At 40.4% G+C, this 23533-nt stretch overlaps 1 protein-coding gene across 1 annotated transcript; it reads left to right on the top strand.

The window, feature by feature from the left end:
• Positions 1-3867: 3867 nt before the first annotated feature.
• On the top strand, positions 3868-23322 carry LOC145396146 (growth hormone secretagogue receptor type 1-like). The gene is made up of 5 exons (XM_080269589.1): positions 3868-4311; positions 16798-17016; positions 19340-19488; positions 21843-21924; positions 23293-23322. Exons 1-5 carry the CDS (start codon positions 3868-3870, stop codon positions 23320-23322), a joined length of 924 nt encoding a protein of 307 aa, XP_080125715.1.
• Positions 23323-23533: the final 211 nt, after the last annotated feature.

Below are 23533 nucleotides of genomic sequence, written 5' to 3' on the forward strand. Positions count from 1 at the left end.
GGGCTGTCTAGGCGTTGCTACTCCTCTACCTGCCCTAGAGTGGGAAAGGAGGTGCGGATGATGATGATGATGATGATGATGATGTTTTGGTTTGTTAGCTTTTACGTTATAGCAATTTTGTGATACGTTTTTGGTATAAAGAAGCGAGAGGATTAAGGGTAGATGTTTAAAAAAATGCATTCCTCCGCGTTTGGGAGTTACGTGGGATTATATTTGTCAAGAGATGTGGGAGCTTCGACGCCATCCCTACGCGCTCGCGCGCGCGCGAGCGCACACACACACACACACACACACACACACACACACACACACACACACACATATATATATATATATATATATATATATATATATATATATATATATATATATTGCCAGACGCCTCAATCCCGCACGGGGTGGCCACAAACGAATCGCCTCCACGTCGCCCTGTCCCCTGCCATTTCACTGCCCTGCTCCCAACTCACACCCTCCTCTCTCATATACTTCTCCACCCCATCCCTCCATCTCATCCTCGGCCTCCCCCTCCCTCTCCCCCCTCCACCTCACTCACATACAGTACACTCTCCCTGTCAGTCTCTCACCCTCCATCCTCTCCACATGGCATCCCTTTTTAACGTCACAGCGTTCGGGTAGACTCCATCGGATATGTTAATGTGAAACTACAGAATTTGGTGAAAGTTTTTGACATATCAGAAAAGCCAGGTTTCAGGGGGCTTGAATGATGAGTGAATGGAAGCGTGGCCCATTGAACTGGGCAAACTTGGGCTGTCTGGGCGTTGCTACTCCTCAACCTGCCCTAGAGTGAGAAAGGAGGTGCGGATGATGATGATGATGGTGATGATGATGTTTTGGTTTATTAGCTTTTACGTTTTCCTAACCTGCAAGAGAAAGTAACATTCTCATCATCAGATAAAGAATGATGTTTTACTGCGATTTTCACGCATTATATTGTATAAAATACTTCAGAAATGTATTTTTCAGGATTGAGATGCTTAGTTGCCAAACTCTTATCGAACTAATATTTAAATGCTACTATTGCAGTCTACTTTATGAAAATGGATGGCAGATTGTTTTTTAAGGTTACAATTTTGTATAGAAAAAATATGCCTGAAATCAGTCGCCATTTTTTAAGATTCTATTCCTGGTAGTGTAATTCAGTCCAACGAGCATGAAGCCGTTTTTCGATTGCCATATATCTACTGATTTTTTTTTAAATTAAATCCCCAGTTCATTTTTGTTCAGTTAAGCTAAAGTAATTGATCATCGTTCCGTCGCCCTATGGTTTGTTTCTCAACGGCAGTATCAGTTCTTTAACTCAGTGGTTTAATTTGTCAGCATCTCTGTATGTGTTTTAGTTAGCAATTGAGAGATATGAGCAGAACAGTGTGTACATCCTAGAGAATTATGGAAAGCTAGTATGAGGTCTTTTATTTGTTTTCGAATGATCCACCAATGATTCCAAGTCTTTCTTCATTTTGCAAATTGCCTTTGTATATCAGCTGCATAATTTCAAATAATTTACTCCGAAGATTTCTATTTTTCGTGGTTTTCATTATCAGGCTGATAATTATAGGATATCTGCCTTTTTATTTATTTACTTATCACCATCAATATTTACTCTTTTGCGCTAAATTGTAAATATTGAAGTCCATCTGCAATGTTTCGACCCAATTAACAATTATAATGATATCTCTGAGTTTCACTGTCCTTGCAAAGATGTATGTTAGTTATTAGTAATGTTATCCATTATCAGCACCGTATAGGCATATATATATATATATATATATATATATATATATATATATATATATATATATATATATAGATAGATAGATAGATAGATATATATAGATATATATAGATATATATAGATATATATATCTATATATATATATATATATATATATAGATAGAGAGAGAGAGAGAGAGAGAGAGAGAGAGAGAGAGATAGATAGGTAGGTAGATTGACAGATAGATAGACAGATCCAACATTAAATATTGTGGTTATATTCTAACATTCTTCCACTCCATTTACATTAACTACAACTGTTTGTTTACACCCCATAAGGCAAATTTCGATCCATCTACACACACTCTTTTTGAAACTATGTACCTATTATTGTTCGCAAGTGTTTTGTTGGACAGTTATTCAAACACCTTTTGAACACAGATGTACGCAGCATCAAAAGATATGGTCCCGTCTTCGCAGTATTGTTGAAAACATCGAAGATATTCGTAAGGCAAAAGCAGTTATTCCAAAATCCACGTTGTATTTCTGATACTCTAGTTTTCGCAATGCTTGGCATACCTGCCTGTGTTAATGGTTTCCAGCTACTTGCCTTTGGGAGCTGGACAGTAATATACTGTTTCCGATTTGTTTAACTTTCGCCTTAAAATCGGAGTTACGTTTGCATATTTTCACTTGTGTAGGACCCTGGTATGGTACACCTTAATTTTGACATTTTCAGGTAAAGACATTGATAGTTCTTCACATTCCTTAATATTCTACCTCTCCTCCTCATCTTAGTCCCTTCTCTGTTAACCTTGTTGAAGCGTATTTTTGACCCCATCGACACTCCCTTTGATCTATTAATTTCTCACCCATGTCACTCTTACCTTTGATATCCACTCCACCTAATCCTCTCAGCGTCATGTCTCCTTAATATTCCCTTTTCTCTCTACTCTTTTACATCTTTCCTTTAACTTAGTGTCCCTTTCATTTTAATATGTCATTCCTGTTATTTACTTCTCAGCTAGTCATTTTCCATTTTTATATCATTCTCCCTCCCTTTCTTCCTCTCCCGGCAACCCACATCACTCCTCTTTCAAGTGGTGAATTCCTCGTAACTTCTCTTCGTCATCCTTTGTCTGCTTCTTCCTCCTTCACTTGTTTTCTGCAGCTCTTTCATCTCAGCATCCTCCCCTTCACCAATTTCTTTTCTGTCCCTGTCTGGTTGGAACGCCGTGCCTCAGTTCTCCCACCTCCAGACATGGGATTCTATTTTCGTCCACTTAGCAGGATTTCTAGCACCCTTTCCTTACCTGTTCTTTCAATGCTACGTTAATATTCCCTTCAACAAGATACATTGCTTAGGGAGACAAGCTAGAAAGGCCCCTAATCCCATGAGAATATAGCCCTATAGACACTGCTACAAGTAGGCCTGGAGAGATGAATGAGCCAAAGGACAAGTCACTATTTAGCAGCTAGTCATTGTACAGTGACTATTGGAGGTAGTAACCGGCCCGACTCAGCTTCATACACCAAACATTCCAAACTCATTTTTGCTATTTATTTCAGAATTAGATGAAAAACTGAACAAAGTCAAAGAAAAAGTTAAAAGAACTGAACAGTGACTATCCATGCCATGAGACAATTGAAATAAATAAAGAACGAAGAAAGGGAACAGGCCAAGCTAAAATGTGAATAAGAGGTCTGACATTTATGTTAATAAATGAGGCTACTCAGTGACTCATTGTAGCTGAAGACATGGAAAACAATGTGTGAACCTGTCTAAAGTGCCAAACAAATGTCTAAAACAGAATAAAGCTTCTTCATTGGAAAATATGCTAACAAATGAAAAGAGAAACATCAGTGTTACCGGTATAAAAGTGGTCTACATATAATATATATATTTTTTAAGCAGTGACATGATTTTCACAGTTCTACGCCACAACAAAAATATATACTGAGTAGTCAAATAAATTTGAAATAGGTAAAACTAGTCTTTCCAAGCCAGCATGGGCCAACTGTACAAAATTCAAGTTAATCACCAGCACAGCATTCATTCCAAGATGCCCAATGAACAGGATGACTGGGAACCAGGACCAGGAGTTTTGGGTGCGAACCCTTGAGTCGGCATCATCATGAACGTGAGCCATGCTGTGCCTCCACCAGGTCCCGCCCTCACCACCACCAACCTGTGTCGTTTCCAGAATGTAAGTGGTGATATCATCCTCGTGTCATGCCGTGAGAGTCGTCCCACAGGGGTGATACTGGTGGCCAATGATGGTAGTGGCTCGGAGGATGACTATGTGTATGACTACCAGCATTATGGCAACTTGACAGACGAGCAGTGGGGTCTGGTACGTCAATTAAACCTTTACTATGTACCACTGCTAATTGTGGTGGGGTTTGTCGGCAACCTGCTGTCATGTGTGGTGTTCCTCAACACGCGCCTACGCATGAGGTCCTCCAGCTACTACCTGGCAGCACTGGCCATTGCTGACGTCACCTACCTCTTCATCTTGTTCCTGGTGTGGCTTGACCTGCTCGGCTTCAACACCTTCAACATCAACGTCATGTGTCAGGTGGGTGACCACTTATGCCTTGGTACACTTCCACAGCAGTACAACTGAGAGGGCAACGATGTATCAAAACCCCACAATATATAATGTGTATTAGAGGAGCTCTGTCGGATATTAGATGTAATTAGAATGTATGTCACGGTGCAGAATGCTTTCCATATAGAGGAAGAAATTGCACATTGCTTTCGTTATGGACTGACAAATGACTCATAATTTGGGGGGCTTGCATACAACTTTGCCCGCTATTACTGTCGTTGTAGCTATTCATATTTTGCCCACTAACTGATATGTTCATTCCCTCGTAGTGATGGAGTTAATGTGTCATTTTCCCTTTCCTTCCCCCACCTCAGTGGCAGAGTAGGCTGACCCTAGGATGGTATTCTTTACACACACACACACACACACACACACACACACACACGCAATTAATGATGGATATGGTCTTGCACTTTGACTTCTGCTGCTGACCATCATCCAAGCTTCACCACTCTGTGCTTATATAACTAAACACATACTGATCTACGGTGTTTTCATTATTCCCAGGCTTACATTTTAGTTTCTTTGTACAGCCGTTTATGCTCCTTATTTATTTTTTTTTTTGAACACTTCATATTTACAAGTAAGGAATATATAGGAAAGAAAAGGGATCTGTACTTTATTTTTGTTGACTTGGAGAAAGTCTTTAACACAGCCCCTACAAAGGCAGTGAAGTGGGCAAAGAGAAAGCTTGGGATCGAGGAGTGGCTGTTTAGGGTGGTTATGGCTATGTATGTGGGTGCTCACACCCACGTAAGAATGAATGGAGATTTGAATGATGAGTTTTCTGTGAATGTTGGTGTGCATGAGGGGTCAGTCTTGAGCCCTTTATTGTTTATCATGGTACTTGAAGCCCTCTCACAAGACTTCTTGTAATGGGCTCCCGGGGGAGATTTTGTATGCTGATGATTTGGTGTTGATTGCAGAGGGTGAAAGGGAGGTGAAAGAAAGATTTAGGATGTGGAGAGATGCCAAAGGACACAAGGGCTTGACAGTAAATGCAGATTAAACAAAGGTGATCACATCTAGGGTTGGTGGCGGTGCTGTCAGAGAACAGGGAGGGTGGCTATATACGATTTGCCACAAAGGTGTGGGAAGTAATTCCGTCTTGCACAGTGTTTGGGATAAGCGGATGCACAAGAGATGTGGTGGTATTAGAGGCAGACTGCGAGATAATGCTGATTTTATGTGTGCCGTGTGTCGGGGAGAGCATGTGAAGAATGTCAGGTGTGAGAGGACCGATCTTGCTCAAGAGTCTCTCAAGTGTGTGGAAGAGTTTTGTTATGTGAGAGACATTTTAAGTGCTGAAGGTGGGGCTGGAGCTAACTCTGTGGCTAGAGTGAGAGGTGGCTGGAAAAAGTTCAGGGAGCTGTTGCCTCCTCTGACACTGAGAGGGTTCTCCCTCTGTGGTCAAGGATCTTTGTATGCGGCATGTGTTAGAAGCGTAATGCTGTCTGGTAGTGAGACCTGGGCAGTAAAGAAAGAGGATATTCGCTGGCTTAAACATACAGAAATGACATTGATTAGGTGAATGTGTAGTGCATCCTTGAGTGTGAGGCCTGAGGTGGCTAGGTTTACGATGGAAGAGTTAAGAAATGGGATAGGATTGGTGTGTAGTGGTGATGTGATGAGGAGGGGTAGATTGAGGTGGTACTGGCATGTGGAGAGGATGGGGGATGACAGTTGGATGCAGAAGGTGAGAAGTGTTAAAGTTAGGGGTAGGGTTGCGAGAGGAGGACTGAAAGAGATATGGGATGGAGTCAATGAGCAAGACCTCAGGGATAAGGGACTGAATTGGGAGGCTGCTAGAGCCTAGAGATCAAGCAGCATGGAGAGCCGCTGTTAGGGTGACCAAGGCCGACGCATGCAAGCATATTGGAGTCTTTAAAAATGAAAAAGAAAAAAAAAAACGAGTGATAGATTCATGAACTTATGCATTTATGAAAAATATTGTGGAGGTCAATATAGTGGGATATAGAGAAATACAAAAGTAACTACTAATGGGTAGTTTGGCCATACGACAATCATTTGTGAATGAAATGGTAAGATAATGTAACCACTGACAACCTGTAGATGTCAGGGCCTACTATAGTTCCTTCACCTTAACTTGGCTCAGATTTTCGTTAGTAGTATCATTCTGGTATTGATCTGTTGTTTCAGCGTCATATGCAATATGGAGAGCTGGCAATTTTTGGCCAAGTTAGAGTAAAAGGAGTATAGCCAGACCCTTGAGCCTCCTTCCATTGGTCTCCTGTTGGAAACTTATGATTATTTCAAATGTACCCTGTTTGTCATAATTGTATAGAACTTTTAAATGTCTGTTTTTTTCACATTTAAGGTAACTTGTAATTTTTCTTCTTGGTACATTAATATGCATTTATGATTTATTGTTTTTAAATTATAAAATTCAAGCTACAGTTGTTCTGTACTTTTTGGGCAGTCACAAGCATCACTCTCTAATAGGAGTGTTCACAAACCCCCAAATTATGCGAATCTTCACCTGATAACTTTGAAAAATAATAATGCAGTCCACTAAACTACTGTTTTGTAAGTTGTTCCTTTATGACTTTGTTCATAAGTACAATTCTATTAACATATCTACTCAGTAAAGTGAGGAAAGGAAGCTCCATTTTGATAAAACTGACCGAATAAACTTTTGGGCAAATATTCTTAATAGTTTAAAACCGATTACATACATTCCCAGTCGCGTCTTTTCTTATAGTTTTAATGATATAACACTTCCAGACATATATGTTTATGTAACAATAACATGAAGTCGTTTGGCTGCAAAATATTTATAGGAATCAGAGGAAGGCTGTGCAGACGCCCGCTCGAAGTTTTGCTGTTGTCTTACTGAAAACATCATTAGCCTACTTGGGACTGCGGTCGGCGGCTTCGTCTCCACATGAATACTGGCTTTATAAACTGCACCATTTTCTATAACGTATAATCAGTACATTCTCTTCAGCATTTGCCAGATGAAACATTAACCTCTTTGATACGTAAATGATAAGAGTTTATTTATATACTCTTCATCATTAAAATATCATGGAAGGGCTTTTAGAACATATATGGCTCTGCGAGAGGGAAATACTTGACCGAGTTCCTAATTAATTGATTTGGCGATCACTAACAACTATTGAGTTTGTGAACGCGCCCATTCGCTGCAGTTCTCTCTCTCTCTCTTTCTTTTGTCTAAGAAAAACATTGGTGTGTACGTGCTTGGCTGGTTGAGTGCATTACCACTACCGTACTGTCCTTATTACCACAACTGCCACTAAAACCCCATTATAACCACCACCATCACATAACTCCACTGTAACTGCCATAAACCCTTCCCACAACCACTACCGCAATACAACCATAATTCCACAATAACTCCACCACAACCTTCACCACAACATCAGCTATCACTACAACAACATCAACCATTACCATAACATCACCACAACCATTACCACTGCCGCTGCCATCACCACAACAACACAACCATCGTTACCCTTTCATAGCTGGCATAAACATCACATTCTCCACCACAACGATCATTAATCCACCGCAGCCACCATCACACCCATCACAAAAACCACCATCATCACCAAAAACCCCCAACAATTATCCTGGTCCCTCCCTGCCTCTCCATTTGCTTGGTGTTGAAAGGAAGACTGGGGACTTAAAGCTGATTTTCTGTGATATCAGCTCGTGCAGTGGACAGGCACAAAATCTTCCTCACCCCACTTTCTTCGTCTTCTCCTTCTAATTCTAATCCTCTTTCTCCTCCGTCTCCTGCTTCTTCTTTTTCTTCTCCTCTTCCTCCGCCCCCTCGTTTTTCTTATTTTCCTTATTCTTTTCGTTTTCCTTCTAATTCTCCTTCTTCTCCTTCCCCCCCTCCTCCTTTTTCTTCTTCTTCATGGGATGTATAATTAAAATTTTTCTTACTTCTCAAAAAGGTTTAAGTCTAAGTGTTCTTATTCTTCACATCGAATTGTGTGAACCTACTATACGTCATGCTACCCTCCACTTCGATATGTATAAATCAAATTCTATTCATTCTTCTGCTTGGGAAGTATAAATCCACCACTTCTTTTTGACACGTTAAAATCTAAGGTTTGATCTTATTCTTCATCAACTGGAGCGATATTAATAAGATTTATGATTCTGCAGACTGGCAGGTCTAAATATACTGCATTTCTTTTTATTCTTCACCTTGAGAGATCTAAGGCTTCTTCTGCTGCTGTAAGGAAGTCGTTTTTTCTACTTGAGAGATGTTATCTATGGCTTCTTTTGTTTCTATCTTGGATGAATAAATCTAAAACTCATTTAGATTATCAGGTATACATCTGTGGTTTCCTACTGTCTTTCAAACTGAGAGCAGTAAATCAAAATCTAATTATTTTTACACTCTCCTTCATGCATAAGACTTAATTTGCATCTTCTTGCGCAGCTTAAGAACCGTCTGAATTTCTGTGTCCGGGTTTGTGAGCGTGTGGCGAATGGCGGCCTTCACATCACAGTGTTGATTATTATCATCATCGTTAATATTATGATTATTATTATTATTATTATTATTATTATTATTATTATTGGTGGTGGTGGTGGTGATGGTGGTGTTGTAATGATGATAATGATGATGATAATAATAATAATAATAATAATAATAATAATAATAATAATAATAATAATAATAATGATAACAATAATAATAATAATAGTACTACTACTATTCTACTACTACTACTATTACTACTACTACTACTACTACTACTAATAATAATAATAATAATAATAATAATAATGATAATAATAATACTAATAATATTAATAATAATAATAATTGTGGTCGGTGGAGGTGCCCATCATCCACTCACTCAGTGTAGTGGTGATCTATTTTGGGTAATTTTACATTGAGCGACATGCCAAATAATTTCCTTCAAACCAGGAAATCATTTAATACGCTGGGTAGTAACCTTAATCCCAACCAATGCATGTTCCCTACATCTCAGCAAGTGGGTTGGTCGAGGATTAGTGCCCCTCTCTGGAAAACAACTAACTACAAATACAAACGAGAAGCCTTGGATTAGGACTGACCAACAGGTGATGATAAAGGACAGGACAAAGGACATGGTACGGATAACAACATGGAATGTAACGGGTGCCAATGATGAGGTGAAAGAGAGAGGGACTGCCAGGTGCTTTAGGGTGCAAAAGTGGACATACCTGGATTAACTGAGGCTAAATAGTAGGCGAGAGTGCGAAAGAGTGGAAGTATGGATAGGGTATTTGCGCTAGAGAAGGTGAGAATGAGAGGGCAAAAGAGGGAGTATGAATTGTTGTGTGGAAGAGATGGAAGAAGAATATAAGAGAGTATGATTCAGTTGGTTCAAGGATTGTATGAGTTAGATTGAAAGTGAGAATATAAAAGTGGGCGATTGTGTGTGTGTGTATGCGGCAACACAAGATTGTGCAAGCAGAATGAAAGAAGAGTTCTGGGCAAATGTGGAAGCATGCATGGAAAAATTCCAGAGGCATGAGAAAGTGTTTTTGATTGGAGCTATGAATGGAAAAGTAGAGAATGTGAAGGTGGGTGGAGTAGTTGTTGAGTGGGGTGTGCCTGCAGAAGTGGATTAGTATGGCAGTCCTCTAGTGAACATTTGTGCCGGAGGGTGTTGGTGATAGCCAATATCGTCTATAGGCACAAAATGATCCACAGGTATATGTGGCGAGTGATGAGATGGGTGTTTGGTGAACTGAATGAACGGAAGGCAATGACTGATTGTGTGGATGACAGAATCAGAAGGCATGTAATGGATGCAAGATCATACAGAGCTTGGGGGAGTGGACTTTCTGACCACCACTTGGTGGTGGTGAAAGTCAAGGTGTATATGAAAAGGAGGAATAGACGGAGGGAAGGACAGGAGGAAGTAGTCCATTCGAGGAGGGTAGAAAGGTTGCAAGAGGATGGAAGAAAGACAGAATATAGGAGAGATGTGGAGGTGCAGTAGGGTAAATATGATTTGGGGCAGATGGGGGAGGTGGAAGGTGTGTGCAAGATTTTCACAGAAGAAATCTGTGCAGCATGTGCAGTGGTGTATGCGGTGCAGGGAAGATGAAAAGGGGTGCAAGGAACAGCATGGAAGAATGAAGATGTGAGGCAAACTGTGGTGCAAAAGAAAAAAGCATATAGTGGTGGATGGGAAGCAGAGGCACGGAGGATGTTGAGAGACGGAAGAGAGAGTTATTTGTAGAGAGTGCATTTAAGTACTTGGGTAGTGTGATGAGTAAGGATGGAAGTTTGGAGGATGAAGTGCTTGAAAGGGTACAACAAGGAAGAAAAGTTGCTGTTTCTCTGAAAGCAGTGATGAAAAATAGGGATGTGAGCATGAAAGTGAAAAAGTCGCTGCGTGATAATACTGTGATACCACCTCTAACGTATGAATGAGAGGCTTGGACCTTTTGGAAGGACACAAGTCAAGAGTGAGAGCAGTGGAAATCAGTTATTTGATAGGAGCTTGCGGAGCTACATAGATAGACAGATTGACAAATGAGGAAGTGAAGGAGCGTTGTGGTGTGGATGTGGATGTGATAGAAAGCGTTAGGAGAAATACACTGAGGTGGTTTGGCTATGTGGAGAGGATGGAGAGCATGAGACTAACGAGGAGAGTGTATATGAGGAAGATGGAGGGATGGAGTGGAGGGGTATATGAGAGGGGGGGGGAGGTGAGCTGCGAGGAGAGGAGTGAAATGGTGGGGAACAGGGCGACATGGAGGTGATTTGATTGTGGCCACCCCTTAAGGGATTGAGGCGTCTGGCAATAGATGGATAGATAATAATACCACTAGTAGCAGTTTTAGCAGTAGTAGCCGTAGCAGTAGTACGAGTAGTGGTAGTTCCATCCATCAATCATGCAGTTATTTTCTTTTCTCCCCTATCAGGTGCAGAGAGATGCAGAGCTGTGAATTTAAAACAATTATATAATCAGGTATAATTATTCCCTTGTACAAAGGAAAAAGGAAAAAAGAAGTGTGGTAATCATAAGGGCATTTGTCTTCTTAGTATAATAGAAAAAGTGTATGGTAGGATACTTATTGACAGAGTTAGAGAAAGAACAGAGGAATTAGTTGGAGAAGAACAGGGAGGCTTTAGGAAGGGAAGAGGTTGTGTAGATCAGATATTCATTCTTAGATCTTTAGTGGAAAAGTTTCTAGAGAAGGGAAAGAAGTTGTATGTGGCTTACATGGATTTCGAGAAAGCATATGACAGGGTGGATAGACAAAGATTGTGGAAAGTATTAAGAATATATGGAGTAGATGGGAAGTTGCTGAATGCTCTGAAGAGTATTTATGATGGTGCTAAGGCTGCAGTGCGTGTGGATGGTGAACTAAGTGAATTTTTCTCTTTGAAGGTTAAGTTGAAACAGGGATGTGTCATGTCTCCATGGTTGTTCAATCTGTACATGGATGGGGTAATAAAAGAGGTACAAGGTAGGGTAGTGGATGTTGGAGTGGCCCTGGTGAGAGAGGATAGTGTTTGGAAACCCTGTACTGTTGTTTGCAGATGATACTGTGTTGTTGAGTGAAGACGAAGAGGAGCTGCAAGGCTTGGTGGATGAGTTTGAGAGAGTGTGTAAGAAACGGAATCTAAAGGTGAATGTAGGGAAGAGTAAAGTGATGGTCTTTGAGAAAGGTGAAGTCAGTAGAATGTACAGAGAGGTTGGATGGTGAGGAATTGGAAAATGTGAGTACGTTTAAGTACTTGGGTAGTGCGATGAGTAAGGATGGAGGTTTGGAGGGTGAAGTGCTTGAAAGGGTACAGCAGGGAAGAAAGGCTGCTGGTTCTTTGAAAGCAGTGATAAGAAACAGGGAAGTGAGCATGGACGTGAAAAAGTTACTTCATGACAGTATTGTGACACCAACTCTAACGTATGGAAGTGAAGCTTGGACATTGTTGGAAGGACACAAGTCAAGAGTGAGAGCAGTGGAAATGAGTAATTTAAGAGGAGCCTGTGGAGTCACATGGAGAGACAGGCTGGCGAATGAGGATATAAAGGAGCATTGTGGTGTGGATGAGGATGTGATAGGAAGCGTTATGAGGAACACACTGAGGTGGTCTGGCCATGTGGAGAGGATGGAGGGTGAGAGAATGACGAAGAGAGTGTATGTGAGTGAGGTGGAGGGGGGAAGAGGGAGGGGAAGGCCGAGGATGAGATGGAGGGATGAGGTGGAGAGGTATATGAGAGAGGGGGGTGTGAATTGGGAGCAGGGCAGTGAAATGGCGGGGGACAGGGCGACGTGGAGGTGATTTGTTTGTGGCCACCCCAAACGGGATTGAGGCGTCTGGCAATAGATAGATAGACAGAATAGATATAATCAGCCTCTCCTCTTAGTGACCTTAGGTGAACAATATATATCATAACCATTCATTGGATGCAAACCATTGAGAGTCCAATCCTGTTGGAGCACCTTAATGCATTAGTTCACAACAGAACATGTAATATCCTGTTACCATCCCGTGTAATAAATGTTTCCTGGATTATTAAGCCATTTGAATCGTTACTCAGTGTAAGGTTACCTCTAGGCAGCACTGCATCAGAGGAGTGGAAGTTGGGTGCCTCCACCAACCAATATATAATAGTGTAATAATAATAATAATAATTATTATTATTATTATTATTTTTATTTTATTTGTTTTGGAACACTGCAAAACTGTCATAGAACAATTTTGGTATAAAAAAAATACTTCCCAAAGGCATTGCATACTAGAAGCCAAGCTATAATGGGACCTTGAGCTCGAGGTCACCGTTCTTGTGCATGTCACCTTAGGTCATCACACTCTAGAAGTCAACAAAGGTCCGGGGCTCAAGCTTTAATTCTTCATGGAAGATTAGGTTACATCCGGAATATCCGAAAAAGTCCTAATTTTTCATTCCAGGAGGGGTCAACGTTGCTGAACTTGTACAAGTCACCTCAGGTGATTACAGTCTATAAGTCCACTAAGCTTTGTGGCTCGCTTTGATCCTCCCTGGAAAATTAGGTGACATTCGTTATAACTGAAAAAATCCCAATTTTAACCCCAGACGATCACAGTGGATAATCAACCGATTGGAACCATATTTTTTTCTGCACCGCATCTGCTTTAACCCCTCCGTGGCCGCCGGCGTCGAATGATGTTTAGCCGATAAATGGCCACCAGCGTCGTTTGAGCGCGGCCTATAAAAAACTGCGAAAATTTTTGGGAAGTGAACGAACGTTTTGAAAGTCTTCACACTGACGTACACTTCACTCCCATACACCCCATCAAACAGCTCAGAGTCTGCTGCTGTGATGAGTGGATTTTCGATTTTTTCGCTCCTGGCCATGCCTAAACAAGCACAACTACACCCATTATCTCGACCCAGGCAGAACATATCATCTTTGTCCTCTCTTGCAAATCACACACAACTACCTATTTACGATTATGAAGTACTACAGGCACATACAAAAAAGACATGACAATAAGTGAAAAATACATTTTTTGTCTTGGTATCTTTACTTGTTTGCTCAGGTTTGCTGTAATGGTTTGGATCATTCGATGCAGTGCGACTTGTAGAAAACTGTGAAAACCTTCGGGAAGTGAACGAACATCTGGGACATGAGACTGACCTTGACTTCACGCTCTCACACCTCACCTGTCAGTTCACCACCTGCTGTCGTGACGAGAGGATGTACGATTTTTTCGCTCATGGCCATGCCTAAAAAGACATAGTTACACCCATTATCTCGACCCAGAAAGAAAATACAATCTTTTTCCTCCCTTGCAAAACACACACAACTACCCTGTTTACGAGACAGCAATATATATTGCGAAAATAAGAAGGTAAAATGATAAAGATGAACGTAAAATGATAAAGATGAACATGTTATTACGGAAAAAATACGTTTTCCCCCGTCTGTAAACGTATTTATTTCTTCTTTGTTTTCATAATAATTAGACTTATTCTTAGGCCTGAAACTGCATTACAAGTCTATTTTTAGCCATGCTCGTGGTGTGGGAGCTCGAAGTTGCGACTCAATTTACGTATTGCTAATCGGATCTGACCCTTCACTTTATTCTCCCGTGGCAGAGTCTAGCCTTGGAGGACGTGCAGTTATCTAATTTCGGACTGAGAATTCAACTCTTTCGCTCCCTTTTCCAAGCATGAGCACAACGATAACGTAAAAAATATCTCGAAACTACCATAGACCTTTTTTTATCAAAAAGGTGAAAAAGTATTCATAACATTTTTTTTTTTAAGCCATTCCTGACAGATTATGTACTGAAATCATTCGATATCATCATATCTCATATATGCACAACATTTCAGCACCATTCACATTGTTTTGGGGGGTAAAAAAAAAAAAACAACACCTGCCCAGTTGCCTTGTGCAGTCCCCTGGGCGGCGATATCGATTGCCGATATTTCTGCAACTTCCGTGCTCCATTGCAAGCCACAATATGCGTCTAGGAAGCTGGGATTTGCACTGTTAGGTGCATCTAAACTTTCTCTTCAATATGGCAAGAAAAAAAAATCAATTTTCGAAACTTCAAAAAATGGTCCCGGCGTCGGCCTGACATGCACTAAAAATTCCGGGCCTTCGGCCACGGAGGGGTTAAGGCTGTAATGTAGCAAAGTTTCACCTTCCAAGCTGAAGCAGTTCTTGAGATAGCGTAGCTGACCCACTTGTCTGTGTTTCAGATAATATTTAGAGATCCGGTTGACAGATTGTCACCATAACTGTCTAAGAGAAGCGGACGACTGTGCGCCTAAGTTGACCAGGTTGGAAGGTTCTAGGGCCTACAATCTAGGCCAAGTGGCCTTTCAAGTATCAAAGTTTTATAATAATAATGATAACAATAATAATAATATTAACCCTTCGTTAGCCAGATGAAGTGTTTTGGCATCCCAAATTTTTTTAAAGATCATATTTCCTAGCCGGTAATTCGAATATTTCCCTCCGTTCCAGTACTCTCCTGATTCAGTGAGGGGAGGGAGCATGTGGATTGGTTTAGTCCTGCCTCTGCTGTAGTGAGAGAGAAGGGCACTCTCCATCCTTCTGGGGTGTCCAGTCACCCCATCAAATAACCATTTAGATCATATTGTGATATAGATTGGTTTTTTATCTTATTTTTGCATATTGTTTGTCATTATACTGATTTTTAAAATCACAAAATGTATTTTCCTGTGCGTGTTTACCTGACAAATGAGATAAGAGTCCATTTGTTATTTATTTACTGATATTAAAATTTATTGTCTTTTACTATGAAATAATAAGCACCACCTACAAGGCATTCAATCTTTTCATTAGTGATTGCAGAGATCTGCTGAGGCGGCAGTATGAATATATTTTACATGTTAGTAACACTACATGTATTTTTGTATTGGAGTGTTGTAACACCCCACCGGACCAACCACGTTTGAATACCCCACAGGACTAACTAAGGGTTAAATAACAATAATAATAATGATAGAATGGCAAAAATATGATAACTTTCCCAAGGATTGGAGGAAGTAATAATAATAATGATAATAATAATCATCATCATCATCATCATCATCATCATCTCTCTCTCTCTCTCTCTCTCTATAAATAAATATATATATATATATATATATATATATATATATATATATATATATATATATATATATATATATATAATGCCATAGCCTCAATCCCGTAAGGTGGGGCCACAAATGAATCGCCTCCATGTTACCCTGTCCTCTGCCGTCTGGTTGCCCTCAACTCACTTCCCCCTCTCATATACTTTAACTTAACCCCTCCGTCTCATCGTCGTCTCCCCCTTCCCCCTCCACCTCACATAATTATACACTCCTAGTCAAGCTTCTTTGTTCAACCTCTCCATAGTCATGCTGGATTGTCAGGAAATCAATGAAGTGTGCCATGAAGTATTTAGGTTGTGTACTGAGCTAGAATGGAAGTTTAGGGAATAAAGTACTGTATATGAACCGTTACATCAGGGTAGAAAGGTAATTGGTTCGCTTAGAGCAGTGACCCCCAATAGAAAATGAGCCAGGTAGTATAAAAGTTAATGCATGGCAGTACTATGATCCCTCCTTGGCATATGGAAATGTATCCTGGACCTTGTAGGAAGGACACAAGTCAAGAGTGAGAGTAGCGAAATGAGTTACCGGTACATGAGTCAGTTCTGTGGATTTCTATGGAGAGACAGACAAACAAATGAGGAAGTTAGGGGATACTGTCCTGTGCTGTTGATGTAGAAGTGCATAAAAGCAATAGTAGAAGTACTTTTATGTGTTTTGGCTATGTGGAGAGGACAATATAATATAATACAGTTTAATAATAATAATAATAATAATAATAATAATAATGTAGAAATAATAATAATAATAATAATAATAATAATAATAATAATTAATAATAATAATAATAATAATAATAATAATCCTTCTCCACCAGCTTGAAATCTACTTAGGATCGGTATCAAGTTCCCTGAGTGTCTGGTTGACAGTGGCGTTCACAGTAGAGAGGTTCATAGCAGTGCAGTACCCCCTCCAGCGGCCCACCGTGTGTACCGTTCACCGAGCCAAGACCATCATTACATCACTGGCAGCCTTCAGTGTCACCGTGCATCTTTATGTCTTTGTTACAGCCGGCGTTATTGTCCACCACGATGAGGTGAGTGAGCCCTTCAGTGTTACCGTGCAAGTTCATGTTCTTTGTTACAGTAGGGCTTTTTTGCTTCCCATACCGAAACAAGGGTGGCAGGCACAACAAACCTCGCCTGACAGCAGTTATTTTATTGCTGTTAAATACTGCCTCCTTTCTGCCATTATTGCCAGTGCACAATCAGACACTTCACTAGATCCTGTTTCAGAAATCTGCCACTAGCTTCACTTCCATCGCCCAGCTCTGATGTGGGGTAGGCATTGAAAAAGTAGCCAGAGCTTAATTTCTTTTTAATTTTGACATAAGGCAAAACACCCCAAAATATATTTTAGTCATCAAATTACTCAGATGGCATGATATGCTACAAAGAAATCACAATGTGAGAGCCTTTTGATCATATATAATGTATTGTAAGTGTCATTTAGTAACTCCAGCTTTCGTAAGTTTATTAATCTCTGTAAGCATAACATAGAGACAAAACCTAGGCAATTTTACTAGAACCATCCATAAAGCAAGATAACAGTGATTAAAATATTTGTCATTTGTTAGTATCCACAAATGAAAAGAGAAACGTAGCCGCAGCTTTGGCACTATCTTTCGGTATGTTGCCCTGCCTGATGTATGACACTTCATAACAATAAGAACCTGTTGGATGTCTTGATCACCTTAGTAGCCTAACATAAATAATTCTTTTAAATGTTTCCCTGGCTCCATTGCAGTTTAGTAAGTTTACACTTCAACTCCTCGTACTCTGCTATGGTTATAGTGTCGTACCGCACTGCCGTTTGTTTGCATAAATATGGCTGATTCACCAACTAAGCAGTCGTTTAAGTACATTATTTTCAGTGGAACAGCTTACTGCATTAAAACATGCTAGAACACACATCAGAAGTCCTGAAGGTAATCTCCCTTTACTAACTCCACACGATTTATTCAAATACATGTAAATAGACAGCACACTATTTTAGTCCCCTAGCTAAGATTCTCTGCAAGCCTGGTTTTTCTTCCTTTACAGGTATATATGTGCACTTGATTGATGAGTAGGAAAAACGATTCCTATTAATTACAATATTATTATAAACTTAGTATTAGGTACAATTTCACTTATCTTTAAATCCCCGCAAAAACATATAATCGAGGCTGGGTGACACTAGACTGCCTGGTGGCAGACCTCTGAAACAGGCTTTGGTGAAGCCTCTAATTAAAGTCTAAGGTAATGGCGCAAACTTTTTCATGTTACGACCTCTGAAAATCCATGATCTTGTGTTTGACCTTTCAGGGTCATTCAAAGTCAAAGGTCATGCTGCCAAATGAAAGCTCATATGAGACATCCTATATCTTGGTAATAGTAAATAGCTCTATCTTCAGCGAGTTTCGAGTCATAACCCCCTGAATATTCGTGACCTTGAGTTTGACCTTTCAAGGTCATTTATGGTCAAAGGTTAAGGTACCAATTAAAAACCAACACCGGACGTGAGCTTGACCTTTCAGGGTCACTCAAGGTCAAAGGTCTTGGTGCCCAATGAATGCCCATATTACGAGTTCCTGTCTGTTCCTAATGGTAAATATCTCTATCTTCAACCGTTTTCAATAACCCTCTGAAAATCTGTCTCCTTGATTTTGACCTTTCAGGTTCATGCGATTACCTCCAAAATTTTATCACTTTCTTTGGGAACCAGTGCCCACATATCTGGAAAGTTTCATGTAATTTCGTTCTGCCGTTTTTCTGTAATGTTGCTAAAAAAACAAACAAACATACGAACATACAAACAAACGAAGCAAAATGACAATAATTGTGTTTTTGTGTGATTAAGGATACAGTTGTCATTCTGTCATGTTGCCATTCGTTTTTATGTTTCTGATGAAGAGGTCCCACCTCTTTTTGCAGCTGGTTGGTTGATACTGCTGCTTGAAAGGTGGTGCTTGCTCTTCTCACTGTATTTGATTTTTGAGTGTTACTGTCTTTCTTACATTACCTATCACGACTCAGCACTCAGAAAGATGTGACTTATTTTGTCTAATTAAAATAAATCCAGTATAACTTATCTATATTCATGTATTCTATCAGCACGGTGTACCACTCATGTAGCCTAAAGTTGGACTGCTGTGGCTTCGTGATAATGTTTTGGCCTCTGGCTCATCTAAACATGAAACCAGTGGACAAGGCCTCAAGCTGACTCTCTCCTCCAGTTCACCGTCCTTCTTTCAAAAGATATAAAGGGAGTTGAAGGATGTTTTTATAACCATAAGAGCTATATCAGTACCACCGTGTGAAGACTTCTCTCCTTAGCACCATGATAGACATAACAAATGAATCCATGTTTCCCTCCAGGATGGTGTATCCATCACCGAGTGCAACCTGAGGATGGACTACCGTGGCCTCATGAACGTCATCAACTGGATCGACACGTTACTTACACTCGTCGTACCCTTCATCATGATCGTCGTCATGAACACACTCATCGCCAGACAGCTTATAAAGTTAGTGGCAGAAGGGGACGGGGGGAAGGGGAAGGAGAGGGTGTCGGTAATTGCTGGAGAAGAAAAAAGACAGAAAGGGTGGAAAGTGAGCGAGGGGACATGTTTATTGCAAAAGGAGTGGGAGAAAGGAAAAGTAAAGGGAAAAAAAGAATGAACGGGAGGGGAGTAGTGTAAATGGAAGAGAGTGAAAGAAAATTAAAGCGAACGGCAGAATGGAAGGGTTTGTTCAGGAGAGAACTTAGTGATTGGCCGGATATACTAGTAACTTCCTACTAGATAACAATAAGTAACTGAAGGTCATTCCAATCTCATATTACCATAGGCCCCTTTTTGTAGTTTGTGCCTGATTGGCTAGAACAGCTGAAGTGCAAGAGTCAGTAGGGAGATGCAAACTCATAATTTTTAAGTCAATATCCGTCTTGTCGATGTCCTCAAAGTTTTGGGTGGAGACCTGAGTAAGTGAAAATGTTCATACGACACACTAATTTGTGGTGAAATAATCATATCTAATATTACTTCATAAGCCTAAGTTTTTAATTGTAGTTATGAGGACTATAATGAGACTATCACTGTGTTAATCGTATCTGGTGATATTTAATTTTTTTTCTTCATAATTCAGTTAAACACAACCTGTTGATCCAAGCTATACGGTCATCTGGTAGGGCTCGTGACTTGTCGCTCACACTGCCATATTGCAGAACTTCTGCCTTTCAGAATTCATTTATTCCCAGAACTGCTACTCTATGGAACACGCTCCCTTAGATTAGTTTCCCTCGAAGCTACAACCTAAAATTGTTCAGGTCCAACTCTTACACTTTCTTATGAATGGAGGACATCTATAATATGGTGTATTGATTATTTTTTAATTTGTTTTTCTTTCCTGTCTTTCAACTCCTAAGGAAATCACAGTACCAAAAAGACTTAAGCAGTTCTTGTGATAGAGGCGATAGTATTAAGAGAATTAAAAAAGAAATGTCATGCAAGTATAATTACACCTTTCCACCCCACCTCCACCAATCCCTTTGATCAATGAGCACAGCAGGTAGGAGGGGAGAGAGATGGGAGATTGAACATTTTAAGTCATGTAATTCTCATGGTGGCCAGTACCCATAGGGGTGTGTGGAGGTGAGGGTGAGGGGATGGGGTTGATTGTGCTTGAATGGAAAAGGTGTTATCTCAATCACAGCATTCCTCCTGTCTGAGGTGCTTGCGTTCCTTTCGTAATTTAGTGACCGTAAAGAATTGATCTGCAACTTCGTTGCTAAGCTCTCAGTTGCCAAAATGGCATTTTTGTGGTAGTGAACGATTTCACAGAGCACTATGAAAAATGTTCGTTTGGATTTGTGTATGGTTTTATTCTCAAACCAAAAAGTATTTTTCACGGACAGTTCTCATGAAACAAAACAGCTTAATCAAATAATAGTTCATACACATATTCGATCGAAACAATGGCTTCCAACTTTCTCTGACTCGCTAGTAATTAAAATAAGAGTGATCAAGTGGCTTTAGTCTTGCATCTCACCCACTTACCCCTGTAGGAGGAGAATAATTCATATTGTACGGGGTGCCCTATACCTTCCCGTAAGACACATCATATAATGAAGAAGCTGAGCTGGGTGACTGAGGACAAAAATATGCTCTTTGCATTTCAGGCTGGTGATTATCTGACATATCTCCACTCCGTACACATCATAAGTAATAATCTTAAGATTTTTTTAAAGCTTAGTCCACATCTCGGACTGTGTAAGAAGCATGTCTTATCTCGTAGCGATCAATAAACGATTTCATCGAAATGATCTGTCAGACATCCCCATCGTAGCCAGTGCTGTTGCCAAAGAATCACCTATGGAACTTCCCGAGCTGGACAACATTTTACATCTACGGTCACGTATCCGTTTTGGGGTGTCTAAACCAGTGTGTTCTTATGCAGTCATACCTCAGGCTAGACCTCAGTGACAAAACTGGGCATTAGGTCCCCCGAGATTTCAAGTGATACAGTCAACAGTTACTGAAAGGAATGCACAATGAGCCTCATGACTGGCTGCTTTGTGTGTGTGTGTGTGTGTGTGTGTGTGTGTGTGTGTGTGTGTGTGTGTGTGTGTTTGCTTGTGTATATATGTGTCGTAGTAGTATGTATGTATGTGTGTGTGTGTGTGTGTGTGTGTGTGTGTGTGTGTGTGTGTGTGTGTGTGTGTGTGTGTGTGTGTGTGTGTGTGTGTGTGTGTTGCTTTGTCGGCATCTTTATCTCTGCCTTTTTCTCTGCCTTCTCTCCTCTTCTTGATTTTCCTTTCATGATGTGTTCTTCAGTGCTTTGTTGCTTCTATCCCTCTCACCCATCATGTGCTCCCGCACAGGTTCTCCCGACGGTACCGTCACAGGGACGACCTCCTACACTTACACGAATTCAACGGAGTGCCGGCAGCTCCTCTGCACAAGGTAGGATGAAGTGGAGTGTGTTTATAAACCATCATAGTTCACTGACATCGAGGGTATTTTTTTTTTTTTTGAGCGCTTACTATTCTCATACCTTTTTACTAGTAAAAATCTATTTCATTTACCCGAGTTTAACAGACTGCCGGCATCAGCCCAACAGAAGGCATGGCGTCGCGGCGTGTGTTTGTATAGAATTTCACATTCTCAATCCGACGACATATTTCTTATTTCTTTTTATCAGCTGTTGGGGAATGTGTTAATAGAGGATCATTTAATGCCTTCAGTTAGATCAGCTGAAATGGAAAGCTAAGATACAGGCTTTTCGACGGCATTTTAATCAGGACGTATTTTGGGTTGTATCCAGTCATACTATGGCCATGCCATGTCATTCACCTTAGTGGATTTTTTTTTTTTTTCACGTATTGAATGGAGTGACGGCCGACCAAATACATAAGGCACACATGTCAGGAAATGTGTTCATGGGGATCATAATCGCTTTTTGAATGATGACGTATATTTATACAATATTTTTGGTGCCATCAAACCATTTTAATCATCACTGGGAAGACACCGAACTTGAAGGATTTAATCTTTATTAAGTACTGTAATAACATTGATCTTTCAAAACTGAAGATTTCGCACGAGGCTAGCGATTTAGAAAATAAAGACGTCATCGAATGACAAAGGTTATTGCAAGCTTTGTTCAGCGTCATCACTACGAGAGATCTCCATTATTCCAATTAAAATGATTTATTTGGAGCAAATATAAAATCAGAGAGGAGTTGCTGTTGTTGTTGTTCATGGCGATGTTGTTGTTTTTATTCTTGCAGCCTCTGCTCTTGTTGTTGTTGTTTATTGTTTTTGCTGCTGCTAGTGTTGCTGTTGTTGTTACAACCCGAGACTCATCCATACGTAGACCTAGTAGACTGCAGGAAATCATCCACATCATCAAGCGCTCCAGAAATATTTTGCTGGGGTTATGTTGATAACTTGTCTGTTATGATAGTATGGTAAGTGAGTTCAATAAATGTGCAGTGTGTGGGTGTAACGGACTGTTTGTGAAATGCATTTTGTGTTGGTACCGCGGCAGGGAAGGGTGATGGCCGCATTGCAGTGTGACCAGATTTATTTGTGTCTCTTTGGATAGGGTAACTTCGGAAGGATGGACATGTGGTGGCAGTTCGTGAAGGATGGTGTTTGGGTCGAAGTATTGGGTGGCTGCGGTAGCCACGTGTATATACTTCCGACGTGTAGTGTTGGGTAGAGGGGGAAGGATGTTACTGAGACACTTTGTTTAGTTTTAAGCTTGTTTTTATTTATTTATTCGTTCATTTATTTATTTACTTATTTATTTTTATTTATCTTTTGCAGAGGGTCATGCTGCAGAAAACAGACCAGTGAAACTGGCCTTGAGCAGAGGCAATGAAAAGTGTTCCCCTCGTATATGTGTTACCATTGATTGGATTGATTTTCCTTGGTGCAGATAATATGCGTTTATGGTCTCGATACAGCCTGTAATGATCCATATTGTGTGTGTGTGTGTGTGTGTGTGTGTGTGTGTGTGTGTGTGTGTGTGTGTGTGTGTGTGTGTGTGTGTGTGTGTGTGTGGCTT

This window comes from Coenobita brevimanus, chromosome 35 (assembly GCF_032717465.1).
Source record: "Coenobita brevimanus isolate Jiangsu-jjx chromosome 35, ASM3271746v2, whole genome shotgun sequence".
NCBI classification, from domain to species: Eukaryota; Metazoa; Arthropoda; class Malacostraca; order Decapoda; family Coenobitidae; genus Coenobita; species Coenobita brevimanus.

Coding starts and splice junctions, on each gene's coding strand:
- LOC145396146 (XM_080269589.1), top strand. CDS start 3,868: ATGAACGTGAGCCATGCTGTGCCTCCACCAGGTCCCGCCCTCACCACC. Junction 4,312..16,797: donor ACATCAACGTCATGTGTCAG/GTGGGTGACCAC, acceptor CTTCTCCACCAG/CTTGAAATCTACTTAGGATC. Junction 21,925..23,292: donor CGGCAGCTCCTCTGCACAAG/GTAGGATGAAGT, acceptor TATCTTTTGCAG/AGGGTCATGCTGCAGAAAAC.